Source organism: Corylus avellana, chromosome ca6, assembly GCF_901000735.1.
Source record: "Corylus avellana chromosome ca6, CavTom2PMs-1.0".
Classification (NCBI taxonomy): domain Eukaryota; kingdom Viridiplantae; phylum Streptophyta; class Magnoliopsida; order Fagales; family Betulaceae; genus Corylus; species Corylus avellana.
Window position 1 is genome coordinate 24,652,442 of NC_081546.1, and position 16,496 is coordinate 24,668,937.

At 37.0% G+C, this 16,496-nt stretch overlaps 2 protein-coding genes across 2 annotated transcripts; both read right to left on the bottom strand.

Annotated features, from left to right (window-relative positions):
- Positions 1 to 1,813: 1,813 nt before the first annotated feature.
- Positions 1,814 to 11,762, bottom strand: LOC132185754 (bifunctional D-cysteine desulfhydrase/1-aminocyclopropane-1-carboxylate deaminase, mitochondrial-like). Its single transcript, XM_059599529.1, has 10 exons — positions 11,449 to 11,762; positions 11,292 to 11,357; positions 10,401 to 10,595; positions 10,168 to 10,278; positions 8,069 to 8,160; positions 7,254 to 7,346; positions 5,439 to 5,496; positions 5,242 to 5,355; positions 3,981 to 4,078; positions 1,814 to 2,164 (listed from the first exon to the last, which is right to left on the bottom strand). The coding sequence occupies exons 1-10, from the start codon at positions 11,701 to 11,703 to the stop codon at positions 1,960 to 1,962; spliced, it is 1,287 nt and encodes a 428-aa protein (XP_059455512.1). The 5' UTR covers positions 11,704 to 11,762; the 3' UTR covers positions 1,814 to 1,959.
- Positions 11,763 to 13,284: 1,522 nt separating this feature from the next.
- LOC132185755 (uncharacterized) lies at positions 13,285 to 15,475 on the bottom strand. Its single transcript, XM_059599530.1, has 2 exons — positions 13,868 to 15,475; positions 13,285 to 13,338 (listed from the first exon to the last, which is right to left on the bottom strand). The coding sequence occupies exons 1-2, from the start codon at positions 15,473 to 15,475 to the stop codon at positions 13,285 to 13,287; spliced, it is 1,662 nt and encodes a 553-aa protein (XP_059455513.1).
- Positions 15,476 to 16,496: the final 1,021 nt, after the last annotated feature.

Consider the following 16,496-nt stretch of genomic DNA (forward strand, 5'->3'; position numbering starts at 1 on the left):
TAATAAGGTAGCTTCCTCATTAAATTCTGAAACATGGCTTATTTTAGTCGCTTAGATAAGATGGACAACTGAGATTTATGAATTTAAGAATCTCAAATTTAAAAAGAATTATATGGGATATCAATCCTTTGGTTTCTATGATTTAATTTGCTATTTGGGTTATAATTCTTTTCTTATTGAACTCTTGATTTAACTTGGTCTAGATTTGAGATTTTCAAATTTAAGGAGAATTTTATGAGATCTCAATCCGATAAGATGGACGACTGAGGTTTTTAATTGGTCTAGATTTGATAATCTCAAATTTAAGGAGAATTCTAGGAGAATAAAAATTCTAGGAGATCTCAATCTAAAACCAAATGAGATCAGGATTCCTTAGAATTCTAGCTAGGAATTCTAGGAATTCTCTCAAATCTCAATTATTGTTTTCAAACTAAATTAAGATTTTTATTTTTATTTTTTTGCATTTACCAATTCATTATTTTTCATAAATAATAATATATCAAAATACTCATCATTTAATTTGAAAACAATTATTGAAATTTGAGGAATACTTACTAGAACATCTTAAGAAGTTAGCATTACACTTTCTTCAATAGACAGACCTCATGACTCAATAATTACAATACTTGGACCATTACTTGTTTTTATCTAAGAAATTCCATACACAAAAATACTTAATAGCACCAATAAGGGTGTGGTTGGGCCTGCCCCTTTGGCTAAATGTGGGTGGCCGAACCCACTTTTAAGGCTACCCAATTGACGATGTCTCTCTCAAACTTTCAGTTGCGACAATGTCTCGTTAAACTACCAAAAAATTGACAATTTCCCTCATAAAGCTAACAAAAAGACAAAAATACCATAAATGTTTTCAATAAGACAAAAAATTTAAATAAATACGAAAAAAAAAAATCCAAAAAGAAAAAATTTTATTTTATTTTTCTTGAAAAAAAGAAAAATTTCACACCCTGATTTTTTTATTTTTTATTTTTAAAAATGTTTTAGCTTTTTTTTTTTTTGTTAAGGGTATTTTCATCATTGTGAGACATTGCCAATTATTTGGTAGTTTAGAAGGACATTGTCAATTGAGTGGTAGTTTAAGGTGATATATGAATTTTTCCCAATTTTTTTATATGTAATTAGCCACAAAGTTAAGAGAAATAGGAGATTCAAATTAGTGATGTGATTCCCAACCCATTGAGCTACTTATGCAGCGTAGAACTCGTGAGATGCAAGAATAACAGCAAAAAGAAGGGATAAATACTCCTAAGATCCTGATACTATCAACGAATCAAAAAAATCTTCACTAAATCCTTGATACTCTCTAAGGTTTGAAGGAAACTAATAAAGAAACTCAACTCTGAGTATTCTTATTAAAAAAAACTGAACAATAATCAAAAGTTGCGTTCTAGGGTCTATAAAACAGGTATATATAGGCCCCCAAACCCTAAACCTAATAATAACAAGAAATTAAGTCAAACTGCAATTCTACAATGGTCGTTCAGACGGAACACAACACTGTCCCGACGGTCTCTGAAATTAAAGACGAAAAGCTGAAAAATAACATAGGCGTCCAGACGAAAAGCTGAAAAATAACATAGGCGTCCGGACGGCCTCTGGACGAGGCTCTCGGGTTTAGGCCCGTCCGGACGGTTGTAGACGAGCTTGCAAACGAGGATCTCTGATTTACATCAGCTTGCCCTTAAGTTATGTAAAAGAGAACAAAATCTTGAAAACATATTATCCCCTCTGCTCACAAATTATGGGCAGCATGCTAGACAAATATATCATGATAAGATAAGCACACACAAGAATCTATATATATAGTAGATTTATTTTTATTATATCTGAATGTAAATATAGGAGTATTTTACATGCATCAGTACAAAGCACTGATTGAGCGCTTGGATCACCAAAGAACAATAAATGTAACGCAAGCACTTAAATGTTTGTTTTGCTTCTCTAGAACATTTTTCCAATACCATCTCTGCGAGGAACTTCTTCATGGACATCCATTCGACGCCAATTCCCTGCAAATGAAGCCATCTGCTCAACTTTGTCATACAACCCTAGAAGTCCACCTGTGTGTATGAAGAGGATCTTTCTCCCTTCCCACTTCTTAGGATTATCAGCCATGTCTTTCATCATCTCATAAGCAGCTTTCCCACTAAAATTAAACAATCAGATAAGGGAAAATATCATTCAAATCATTTATGCTTTCCCACAACGAAATATCAATCAAATCAACAATCTTCTCATGAGAAACAATAATATGTACATAGGCATCAATTGAAACTTCTGTGCAACGCACATAGGTTAACTCTTTTATTAAAACTTCAGATGAACCCAGGCAAGACGGGGGAAGCAAACTAACAACAAAACAACATAACATCAAGGATAAATTAACCTTGTTTCATTCAGAATCAAAACAGTCGAGAAATGGCTTTTTTCCAGTTGTTGCAGTCTAATTTACAATTAGTTAATCACTACGTGTGTGAGTATAAACTACCCCCGCCCTAAACAAGAAACATGTTATGCTGAAAGAAATGCTCGGTAACTGGACTACTATATTATTATACCAGCATTTGCTTGCATGGTCAGGTTGGCAGTTTCACATGTAGAGGAACCTTTCAACAATAATCCTACCGTGTGTGAGACCCTTGACTCGATGACAGTGCTGGTAGCATGCTGTGGCAGCTTCTATCCATGCCAACCAAGCAATCTAAATGCATGAAGGAGGCATGCACTTGCACCGAGTTGGAGCCTGGTGGGAAGAAGGTTGTAATGCTGCCAGCAGGGTATCGAGGATGGCTTGGTGTGTAGCATGTATTGGCTCCGAGTTACCCCAAGCATAGATTGTTGGCATGAAGCTTACTGTGTTCCTGCGAGGTGCACATGGTAGGCACACATGTGTAGCCTATCCTGATAGATGCACGTGGGAGCATTTCTGTGCGCTTGGCACAACATGGGCCTCTACATGCTGTGGCCGCAGGTACTCTTTGAATGCTAGTATGCTGCTGATGTGCTAGTATGCCCCATGCTTGTGGTGCGAGTGTGCTGTGTTGTGAATCAATGTGGGGCGTGCTATGTACGGAAAGTAATCTATGCATGCAAAGCCTCACACATGAATTTCAGTGAATGTGCTGTGAGCACACGTAACAACTGAACGAGTATGGGCACACAAGCATGCAGGCAAGGCAGATTGGGCTATGCGTGCATCAGTGTCAGTTACTGAGTGCTGCAGCCAGTTACAAAAGCTCTTGGACAAATGGTTTTCCATGCATGCTCCAACGAATGTGGCAGGCTGGCAGCCAATGGCAAAGCAGTTACCAATAGTTGTTTGTAATAACTGGACAAGAATGAGACTAGCAGCAAGGCATTGAGACAGTACATGAATGCAGTTATAAAACATAGCAATCTTACTTCTCTTGCTCCCATACATCTAGGGGCAGTAAGTTAAAAAACTGCCCAAGGATGAGAGAAATCTGAGTATCCAGATTCTGGCGTGTAAAACAGAATGTGAAGTGTGCTAGCCTCTGTTATGTGTGGAAAAATATTGTAAGCGTTGGTGGCAAAATGATTGAGAACTCGAGGGTTGCCAGGGCCTTGAAGCATACCTTTACCAATAGATTAATTGCTAACAATTTAGAGCGTAAAAAGAAGACAGCTCAGTCATCTACTCAAAGCTTTGAAGCACGAACTTCTCTTCTTATATTAGGAAACTATTTATTGATTGGAGTATTTCTTTCATTTTTAGCCTTACTTCAGTATATGAAAGTTGAGATGTGCATCAGGGGCATCACTACCGCCAATACCACTTTCCCACAACAATATTACATATAAAATCTGACATAAGGCGTTGTTTCCCCTTAAGAAATGAAACTTTCTCATCAGCCAAAAAGTCGTCTTATGAGTTGAGATTCTCCAGTAATAAGCATCCACGTGGAGAAAAAATATGATGCATTGCAAAATATTGTGCATACCTGTATACTGGATCAAGAACAACACCAGTGGCTGCAGCAACTTCCTTGACAAACTTAAGCTCCTCAGAGGTGTTAATTGCATAGCCCAGCCCTTTGGCCTGTAGGAAGATAAGAATCTCATTCCTTATTTTTATAATCAATCAACCAGCATTCTCATGCTGAATATTATTGTAAGCAAATTCTTGTTTTTCTGTTTTTTGTCTTTTGTTTTCTCTTCTCAAAACAAAAACACTCCTAAAAACACAAACAAATTTCACATTTATATCACATTATAACACTTCAAAAAAAAAAAAAAAAAATCTCCAAAACACAATTAACAAGCAGAAAAGTGTTTAAAAAGAGAAATACTTTCAAACACATTACTAAACAAGCCCTATAGTTTCTAGGATACAACTCCCACTCCCAAGTTGGGACAAAAAGGGGGAAAATTTTGAGAATGAATGAACGATAAAACTTGACATGCCAATCAAAAATGATAGAGGATAAGGTTGTGGCTTCAATACCTATTTGGTCCTTCTGTAACTTGCCAATAAAAGACAAAACATACCACTTCATCATTAATTTTCCAGATAGCTAGAAATCAAAGATTTCCATGAGGGCACAATACAAAGAAAAAAATAGTTGAAAAAGGAAAAAATAAAATAATTAACAAAACAAAGAAAAAGGAGAAGTTCAAGAATACCCGACACTATCCTTGAAGTGTATATGCATAGGTGTGTGCCCCACATACCCACACGACATTGCAACCCACCCACCCTTATTACATTAAACAAGATGAAAAATTTTAGTTTCCTTAGTATTTATGTAAACTAGATCCAGCAGGCAAACTGAAATGAGTGCAGCCCTATAATACATGTCAACAAAAAAGATCTCTCTCTCTCTCTCTCTCTCTCTCTCTCTCACTGAAATGAGTGCAGCCCTAGAATAAATATCTATAAAAAAGATCTCTCTCTCTCTCTCACAGACACATACATGCTATGTTGAATGTAGGTAAAATTTGCAGACAGCGCTTCTGGTAAGTGAACTTCTTGAATAGAACAGGCAAACTACAGCAAGCTCACTCGGTCATGTTACAAGTAATATATGCCACCAAGAAATATCTCCAACTCATGCAAACACTATAAATTCAACAAAGTGAATATATGTAGTCACATTTTAATTTATGCATTTCTAGAATGCAGACAGCAAATGACAGCAAGCTCAGCAATGAAACAGCATAATATTCTCATAAAAACCTATGTAAATATACTTAAACACTCACATTTTGAATGTTAACAATATCACGTGAGTTAACACCTGCTTCAAGTCCATTGAGTAGGCCTTGAACAAAGTCGTAAAAGTAATCAGGGTCATCACAAACAGAGAATGCGTGAACCTACAAATAAGTGAAACATAGAAATGAAATGAATTGGCATGTTTAAGAACAGCAAATGAGAAACTATATTAAGAAGGACAAACCTTTGCCTTCAATGTACTCAGCCATGATCCCAACGACAGACCAGCAACTGTACCCCCACTGAAAATCAACGAAAGTCATGTATTAATGAGGTATTAGTACAATCATCAACTCTCCTATTTTCTGCATGACAGTATTCTTTTAAATTCCCTAAATAAACTATATGAAAGATGAATAGTCATTTCTTTGATGGTAAAAAGCCCTACAAAAAGTTTGGTAGAACTCCACCAATATCTCTTTTAAAGACTGCAAGTATAAGTTGCTATTATAAAAGACAGTTCATAGAATTAACCTAAATTCAAATCCAGCTCAGTGAAGTCATTGTTGCTGCAAATGAGTCACTATCTAGACAAAGGAAATTCATTGAGGTGTGGCATCAAACATAAAAATAAGGTGATGTCTTGTCAACTTGGTAGTGATGCAATATGAATGGTTTCAATTTTGAGCATCAGAATTGGGAGAAACGCCAAGGATTTTATTTCTCACTATATATATATGCATGAAAAAACTAAAGAGGAAATAATTGAAACAAATCCAAAGGTATACAGAGAGCTTTCCTAGTGTCTATGTACTATGAACCCCAAAATTATACTCTTTTGTTACTCTTTAAAATTCATAAAGTCAGATATCTTGTGCTTTGCTGAATTTTCAAAGCCTGTTTGAGTTGACTCTATAGAAAGCCTTTGAAAGCTTATACAAATAGTCTGGATTAGCAGTCTTCTAACCAAGAGGTTGGCCTCAACCTCTTCTTTGACAATCAGTCCTGAGTGAGTTAATTTGCTTCAGTGTTTTCTGACTTCAAGAACACCTCTCTGGATTCAGGGATGTTTACTAGGAGTAGTTCTGGCATGAAATTTTTAGTTGAGCATGATTGTTTAACCAAACCAATGGCTTCAAAAGGGATCATATAAGAAGGCACATCTGGAGGAAGGATTACCCTCAAACCCTAATTTTAGCGCACACAACTCCTAAAAGATGATTCCAAGAAAAGTTCTGCAACCTTTACTTTTTCTTCCTTTTGTTTTTATATAAGTAATTCAATCTCCTTGAAAGTGCAAAATGGTACAATCCTAGTACACATAAAGTATACAAGAGAAACCCCGATTTGGGAGAAAGAGAAAAGTCCAAGAAATCAGAAAAAAAACCTAGAAAAATGCAGACTATTATACTCCATGTATAAAGCGATTTGAACATAATATTTTTTAGCTCTACAACTAAACTCTCACGATCTTCAAAGCACCTTGCATTCTGCTTTCCAAATACACCACATTAAACACAAAGGTGTCATCCTCCAAACTTCCAAAATGTTGTGACTTCCCAACTGGCCTCTCCAACTAGCCAACAACTATCTTACCCTTCTAGGCATAACCCAATCAACACCAAAAAGACGGAAAAGCGAACTCCATAAATCTGTTGCCACTTCGCAGTGAAGAAGAAGTGGATTAATGGACTCCCAATTATTCTTGCACATACAACACTAATCTATCACTATGACGTTCCACTTCCTGAGGTTATCTGAAGTCAAGATTTTCCCTAATTCTGCCGTTCACACAAAGAATGCCTAATCCATGTATCTCTTCCAAACATAATCTAATCCCTTTTCCCATCCACAATTATCAAATTAGCTTTCTAAACCAAAAAACCGAAACTTCAATGCCTTCAACCCACCAATTCTGATTGTAGGCAACCCCTAATCTTGGAACTAAAGGGCTATGCTACATCAGTACTACATCAGATAAAGATAGAAGCTTGAAGGGACAAAAACAAAAAACCATCACTGATAGTAGCAAAAACTAACAGATGGAGTAGAGTGGAACCTGCCACATGCTACAACTATATCATCAAATTTTATTTTGCTAGTCCCACTCTGAAGCTGTTGCTCAATCTCCCGGATCGCTTCAATATAGCCCCTGAACAGAATAATATCACATGTAAGAGTCAGATAGCAATTATAAAACATTGAATAAGAAATCGAGGAAACTTCGGGGAAAAAAAAATAACAGAACTCATCTAGAGAGAAAGTGATTAGAAGTTTGAGTTTGAAGAGATTTTCCATAAGTGCACACCAAAAAGAAAGAAAGAGAGTAGAGAAACCAATTAAGAAAAATGGGCAAGTAGTAACCCAGATCCATTTTCAACTCATTATGTAATTTATTAAAAGAGATGCAAAAGGGTGAACACAAATACACAAAAGGAATTGGGGGTAAAGCACCTAAGGGCAAGCCAAAGGTAACTAAAACCGACTTTCATTTTAGGAACCTAAAACAGAAGAGTGGAGCACCATGGTAAAACCATCATGGTGGAAACTTTTCCATAGACTCACCCCATGACACTCGACATCTCTGTCATCCCTTGAGCCACTCATGGTCATGAGATTTACAGCATAACAGAAAATCCTTTAAAGTCAGGTTATATGCTTTGCCAAGCCTTTTTTTTTCAAACATCAGAAAGGTTCCAATGGTTTTTTACCAGCGAATAGTTTATTCATATGGAATAAAACATAAGATTTCACGATAACAAGCAGCTTAAAGGAAGGCCAACTATAATTTTCAATTTACGAAATTATTTCTCCCAAACAATAGAATGCAAATGGAAAAATAAAATAACCCAGACATCAACAACACAATCTCACCAGGTCCCTAGGGAGTTTGATCCGCCGACAGGAATAACATATGGCCGTCTCCCTTCATTTAGCAACTTTTCTTTTAAGTGATTAGTAAGAGACTGCGAAATTCAGAAGAACAAAGAAAATCACTAAAAAGTATTTCCAACGGAAAACTTCAGTTAATCAATATGAAAAAATAGATATTGTATGCAACATAAAACAGTCTGTCACATATAACTTAGACGAGTCAATAATCGTTCAGTCAACAATGTGTTATCTCAGCTATCTGATTGAGGTAACACAAATTCCACTGCATGAGTTCAGCCACATAAAGCCATGCCAATGGTCAAAAGCAAAATGGATGAATATAGAATGGTGAAAAAAAACAACATTGATATGGTGTGGCTGATCTGTCCATCAGCTAGAGCATTACGCAATATATTAATTATCCATGATCATTCAACACAAAGGTCTGGACAGAAAAGGAAATAACTTGTCATGGCATAAGAGGAAATGGTCCATGAGTTCAATTTTGCCTCCGCTCTATACCTCCCATTTAAAGTCAAAAGCTCTACATGTTGGACCCCACTTATTGAGAAGGAACCCATGTGCATTTGTAAGGAGAGAATGTTAGAAGAGGAGTGCTACACATCCCAAATTTTTCTCTCAAAAGTTAGTTCCCAAATAACGTGTCACCATCTCATGAGATTTATTATTTTGGGAAGTGTGTCACCAACTCATGGGATGGTGACACATCATTTGGGAACCAACTTTTGGGAAAAAAATTTAGGATGTGTAACATTTCTCATGTTAGAATAGTGGTTAAATTAAATTCACCGTTTCTCATCAACTTAGGCTTTTGGGACAAGTGCTAAGAAGGGAAAGTTAATTTCACTTTAGGTGCTTTGTTGAGTGAGAAAAATTAAGAAGGAAAGGAAATGAAGGGCCCCATATTAAAGATTGAAATAGACTCTTCTTCTCTCCATTTCCTCCTCATTGGAAGAAAACAAAATGGTGGACCCAAAGGGAAGGGGGCTCACTCCATTTTGTTCCCTCCCTCTTTACCACTTAACCAGAGGATACCCCTTTTGAAGTCTCACCCTCTTTTACCCAAACATAACCTTGACATACAATTTCATGAAAAACTGTTAAAAGTGCAAAATCGTATTTAAATTTCCCTTCCAATACCCTACCTTTATGGGGCAAACACTGGGTACTAGTAAACATTCTTTTATATCTAGATATATTACATATATGACTTCTTAAACTTGTTAAGACATAACTATTTTTTTCCAAATGAATAAAGCCATTTCAAAAGGTGTCCAGTTAATTGTGAACTGGATAAGGGTAAGGCTACTTCAGTGCAATACATACCACAACATTCATTACCCTTTTGTTAGGAGAGGGGCTAATGGCCACAGAGAGCGCGGAAAAATAAGACACAGCATTCTAGCATGATTTGGATATTTTTAATTGCATCCTTAGCTACATTCATTACTTGAGTCTTGTAAAAGAAATTTTAATCCATATGCATTGAAGATGTTCTGCAGAAGAAAAAGGCAGGCATGGGAAGGAGGTGGGGAGGAGAAGTGAATCTAATCTAATCTTAACTATTATCTTCCATTCTCCTGAGGGAGAAGCCTTCTTCTCTCTCTATCCTTAACTAGGAAAGAAAGGTTCACATCCTTGACCAAGGATTTTCATTCAGACCTTAGTCTTATACATATCCATATTCCTGTAACTAACTTAAAAAGGTCAACAAAAGGCAGGCGCTTTTGGCATGGTCCAAATATCCAATACTTTTTGATAAATAAGTAATTCATTGAAAAGCAAATATCCAATACTTATGTGGCAATGTCACCAAGAGTCACAACTTCAATTGTTTCAAACAAAATACAATCCATTTCAACCGTACATATTGCTCAAGTTGTTTTTTAAATAAGTCTAACAAAAGTATCACTTAAACAAACGCCTTTCAGCTTAAGACTTCAACTTGAGATATTAATAGCAGTAACAGCGGAGTCAGAACACATCAATAAACTATCCAACAGTGCATGCAGTAATGATTATGTAACTAAACATGCATCAAGAAGTCATAGCTCAGAACAAAAAAAAAACAGACAAACCTCACTTCCAATTTTTGCATATTCTTCTTTCGAAATAAGATCAATATGAGCTCCAACTAAACGCTCAACCAGTAGATTGCCAGTCAATCCAGGATCTTGGTCCACAAGGACCTGCAGTTATCAAGAGATAATTAGCAACAAGGGTGCCAAACAACTTATTCAAGTATAGGTAAATTTTACATGAGATATTTTTTTTCAAGGGAGAGGGGAAATTCAAAAAGAAAATAGTTGACCTTTGAGGTTCGTAGTATAAGAAAACAGTCAAGATTCAGATACTTTGCAGCCACCGCAGTTGCACGGCAGTGGTTGCTTTGGATGCCTCCGATTGTTATGACACAGTCAGCACCCTGTGCCACGGCATCTGCCATCAAGAATTCCAATTTTCTGACTTTGTTCCCACTCAATTGCATTCCCGAAAGATCATCACGCTATAGAATTGCAAATTTTTCTGTCAGTGAAAACCAGGAAAGTGAAGAAGATATCTAAGGAGCATCTCAAACTTCAATACATTATATCAAGATCGCCATCCGTGCTCAGATTGCTCATAGGTGCAAACAGTTCATATTTCTTCTTCTTGTTGTGACCACATAATAAAATGTGGTATCCACACATACACCACAAAAGGAATAGCTTCAACATTATGACCAAACGAAAATGAGAAAGACAACAGAAACACTCAAGAATGCTTTCGGGGTAAAAGATGAAAAAAAAATAATGTAATGCAATAGAATAAAAGCTTCAAGCAAATCATATGCATGCATATGAAATGCACTCTTCCAATATTTCATGTGCAGCTAACACTGGCCCCAAAACCAAACTCTCAAAATAGTGAAACTTAACCAAAGTGGTTTCTGATTTCTCAATTCCTACAAATGGGCATCAACAACGCCATATAAGTCAAAAATTGTGAGAACTTTTGATCGCCATGTTAATACTTATCTCAGTTTTCATTAAATTTGTCCTGTTGATCTGTGATTACATTGCCACACCCCAACATACTTTAGTTCCTTGAATATAACATGTCAAACATTTTCAAAAGAATAAACCACCAAAAATAACAAAATCAAATATTGCAAAATAAGAATAAAAAAGAGTAGTAAGGATGAGGTATAAGGAATTATTACCTTCAACCAGACCTCAGTGTTATTGGGCAAATTGGGAAAGTTCCATTTGTGGATTGGAGTTGGAAGCTGATAAAGAACAAGAGCAAACTGGTATGAGTCCAATTTGTAAGTTCTAATCCAAGAAAAAGAGAACTAAAAAGAAGAGAATTTAGCTCACGTGGCCGAGACGGAAGACGTGAGAGGGGATGGGGTTGAGATGGGAGGCCCAGGAAGGAGGGGCGTAGGCTTTCCTGGTGAGGAAGTCGAAGCTCGTTGGCTGCTTTGGTGCATCGTCGTCGCGGATTTTGGAGTTGGCGTCCATTGTCAGAGAGTGAGAGAGACAGAAGAGGCGTTGGGGGCTGAAGGACTTGTTGATCGGAGGAATGGGGAGGAGTGGACTGAGAGGATGGACTGGCCAACGGCAAAACGACATTTCTTTTCACTTCATTTCGTTTTCGTCATGGCAGCCGTCCTCCTAGAAAATCAAATGGTTTTCTTATGGTGCGTTTGGGAGTTCGATTTCAAAAAAATAATCTGCGATTTTAAACCAAATTGTAATTTTAGGGTGTTTGGGATTGCGATTTTATAAACGCAAATTTTAAAATCGCAAAAAAATCTGCGATTTCCATAAGCTGATTAGATGGTGCTTATTTGAAAAAGTGCGAATTTAAAACAAAATCGCGATTTCTAAAAAAAAAAGATATTTGGCGTAATAGTTACCTTTTTTGAGCGGGAATGAAAAAAATACCAAGAATACCTACCTAAAATATATTAAAACCCTTTTTAGTGACTCTTTATTTCTTAGCAATGGTCACTCAATTGGCTACGTATTAAACCTCATAAAAAAAATTGACTCTTTATTTATAAAAATGATGAAAATATTTTCATGCGTTTGGTGAGTATAAAAAATTATAAATTTTTTTAAAATTGTCATTTAATCATGTTAATCTATAAAAATTAATTTTTATTTATAATATAAATAATTAAAAAAAAATTAACCTAAAAATTTGAATTCAACGACGCTTTATGGTGGCCTGACAGTGGTCCGTTGGTGGTCCTGTGGGGCTTGATGGTGGACTGAAAGTGGTCCAGCAAAGGCCCAAGAGTGGTTCAGTAGTGGTTGACGTGGCACGATGATGGTTTGGTGGTGGTCCAAAGATTGTCCAGTGGTGGCTTGGCCGTGGTTCGAGGGTCGTCCAAGTATGGTCTGTTGGTGGCTCGGTGGTGGTCCATCAGTGGTCCGGTAGTTGTTTAACAATTTGAGAAGGAAAAACTCAAATTCGAAAAATAGTTTACAAAATTTTAAAACGAAAGCCATTATTTGAAACTAAACAAGCTTTTTTAAACGAATTGAAAATACTTTGGGTTTTAGTATTATTTTCGGACACACTAAAAAAAACAAAAACCATTTTTCATAAAATATTTTACTCTTAAACAAATACAGCAGCTTAAGTTCAAGCTTTGAGCTTAATGCCAAAAGTCCTCTTTACCTTGCTAAGCTTACCTTTCATAATCATCTCGATATAACTGCCTCTATGTCACGTTCTAGCTGATCGTGCACGATGGCCTAAGTTTGACATTGTGGGCCTGGACGTGGTACGTGGCTAGGTGTGTGGCCCATTGCTATTGGAGTAGATTCCCATAGATATGCATGGCATAATAAGACCGGGCCTTGGACCATTTTTTTACCCACCAATTGGTTTTGGGCTTATGGACATTTCCTTAGCTTTTATGGGCCGTGTGGCCTTGACTGCCCAATTCCGAGTAGTTACCCCTCAATTCTCTTATTTGATGTATCTCACCTTAAGATAATAGTAATTACAATTTTTAAAGAACACAATCTGTTTATTCATCCATTCTAATATATATAGGAGTAGAAAAGAACAAATTTTAGCCTTAATTTGGCGGATATGGATCAAACCCATTATTAAATTACAAAATAACACTAACTTTAATAATAGAAAATTAAATACTAAAAATCGGCCCGATTATTTGACTTTCATCCTCTTGAACCTCAGGACTGATAGAGCTCCAACCTTCCTTTGGCTTCCAGTAGTAGTGATTTAGGGTGCGTTTGGGAGTGCGTTTTTAAAAAAATAATCTGCGATTTTAAACCAAATCGCAACTTTAGGGTGTTTGGAATTGCGATTTTAAAAACGCAAATTTTAAAATCGCAAAAAAATCTGCGATTTCCATAAGCTGATTAGAGGGTGCTTATTTGAAAAAGTGCGAATTTAAAACAAAATCACGATTTCTATTAAAAAGATATTTGACGCAATAGTTACCTTTTTTAGAACGGGAATGAAAAAAAATACCAAGAATACCCACCTAAAATATATTAAAATCCTTCTTTTCTCTCTTTTTTTTTTTTCTTCATCCTCTCTGTCTTGTTCATCCTTATTGGTAATTTGGTCATGAAATCGCAATTATATGTTAATGTTATCCAAACACTCAATTGATAAAAAAAATACTTTTTAGTATGTTTTACCAAACGCCTGTGCGATTTTAAAAAGTAGCGATTTTAAAAACGTAATTTTTAAAAACGCAATTTTTAAAATCGCACTTATTGAAATCGCACTCCCAAACGGGCCCTTAATAGAAGGTTCTTCAACCAGATGCGCTTGCTTTGATGACCATTCAAGCACAGCAAGCACCTCTTCTTGTGCAAGTGTCTCGCTGTGAGGAACATGTAAAGCAATGTAACATAGAAGAATCAATGCACGAAGTTGGACCATTTGTTTACCAAAGTAAACCAAGTGAAACAAGTGCTTAGCTCCTCCTGCATCTATGACTGCTTTGCAGTGATAATCATGGAGAAAATTGTCAGTGCAAGCAAACTTGTTAAGTGCAATGGTGGCAGCCTCTATAGAAACCACAGCTACCCCTTTGTCAAGTAGCCTCACCAGTGGCTCAATGATTCTTGTTTCAGATGCTTGGAAAGTGCATGCCAAGTTTCCAAGCGATTTGATGCAGGGTACAAGGAGGTTGGAGTTAGAATTAGAGTTAGAGTTGGCCTCTACAATTCTGAGCAACTGTTTAACTACCGCTTTGGCAGCATCGGAAGAAGGCTTGAAAGCGGCGCGCCTCAACAAAGAATGTTTCTCGGCCACAGCTGTGATCTCCATCAATGCCATGGCTGAATAGAATTGAACATCATCACCAGCTCCTTTTTCTAACAAAATGGCAAAACACAACTGCCCTCTTGATTCGGTGATGTACTGACAAATAGAGCTATTTCCCTTGGACAGCTGCCAAAGAGCTTTTGCCGCCATTGCCTTCATTTGGGCCTTAGTGGCTGCAGGCTCTTCAAGTTCCCTCCTCTTTATGCTAGTTCCCGACAGAGAGACTTGCTGTTCTTGAATGGTCTCAAAGGCAAGATGACTAACAAGCAACCGAATTGTGTTGTGCCGCACAAAATGGTACTGGCAATATTTGGGGTGATTCCCGGCTAGCTCCGAGATTGCCCATGCCACCATAGCCTGAACCTTCATGTGGCCTTCTTTGAGGATTTTCGCAAACACAAAGCAAACACCAGCTTTCACAATGTGTTCAACGTTTTCCGAGTCACGACCCAGTAAGCCAATGGCCCTGGCACTGGCAGCTTGAGCTTCCATGCTTCCTTCTTTAGCCAACTTCAGAAGGCCCGATAGCCCACCTTCCTCAATAATAAGCTTATCACCTCGATCGTTATCCCGAGCCAATGAAACCAGAGAGTCAGCTGCGAGCGAGCGCTCCTTTAACGACGACCTATTGTGTAGAATCACAATTTGTTCCCATATGCGGCATAGAAGTGGCTCTTTGGCTGCGATCGGAGGAATACCCAGATACCCATCGGCGGACAATCGGAGGAGCCACGACACGTCACTGATTGAATTCTCTAGTTGCATGGATGTTTTCCTGAACACTGCGGTGGGTAATTTAAAGGTGAAGATCCGCTTCATGATGCCATTGGCGCTGCACTTGCTTACGAGCTCAAGGGCTTTCTCGAGGACCTGTTTTGTGTCATCAATGATGCGGCGGGTTGGACGCTCATGGAGCTTATTGCCGGCTCTCAATGCATGACGTAAAATGCCTGCAAGCTCCTCTGTCTTTGCCTTGATCTCTAAGCAATCTTGTTTGGAAGATTGCGCCTCGTCAGCAATCTTGGCCACCTGATCTGCCAATCGTATTGGCCTTTCCAGCATCTTCTCCATCATGTCCGCCATGGAAACTCCTTAAAAACTAATCAACCAACCACCCTCACCAACACCAAGGATGCAAATTTGAAAGAGAGACGCTGAAAAACAGAGAGTTGGGTTTGTTACAAAACGGTGAATCCCCGCTGTCGTCTCTTTATACAAACAATCTAGCTAGTGGGGTCTTTTTCAGAGAGATTTCTTCGAAAGAGAGATTTCTTTTTCAGAAAGATTTCAACGGCTCTGTTTGGTAAAAGAGTTGGGTTACTTATTACGATCCATTACCATTTTTTAAAAAAATCAACATCAAAACATTTTCACATTTTCACTTTTTATATCACATCAACATCAAAATATTTTAATTTTTTCACTTTTTATATCGCATCATTTACTTTTTATTATTATTGAAATAAAAAAATCATTACAAAACAAAACTTTTTCACTTTTCCATACAAATTTTTCACTTTTTTATACCATTTTTTCACTTTTTTTATACCAAACATTTTTATTTTATTTTTCACATCAACTACAGTATCTAGGCCAACTCATTTACCAAACACCACCTGAAAGAGTCCATCTCTATAGCAAACTCTACAAGATAGGATAGCATCAACTTTCTGCTATCTTATTATCTTAGCTCTCTAGTCGATCTCTAGGCATTTGAAATTGTATAGGTTTAAATTTCAAATGTTATATACATGTACTCAAACTCTCAAATGTAAAGTCTGCTTATATTAATATAATACATACTATTTGATCAAGTTGATCAAACATCCATTTATTAAAACTTTCATGGTATCATAGCTTTAAACCAGCTTATTTTCTTTGTTTCCTAATACCAACCTTCCGCTCTTTCAATGGCGGTTTCATCAACTTCTAATGGTTTCTCTATTCCCAATGTTATTACCTTTATTTATATCAAACTGGATGGGCCTAACTTCCTCACATGGCGTCACCAGTTTAGTACTGTTTTGTAAACCGTGCCTTGCCAATTCCTTTTAGAAGCTGATCAAAAGGAAACATTTGCAATTAATCCTGCTTTTGTCCTTTG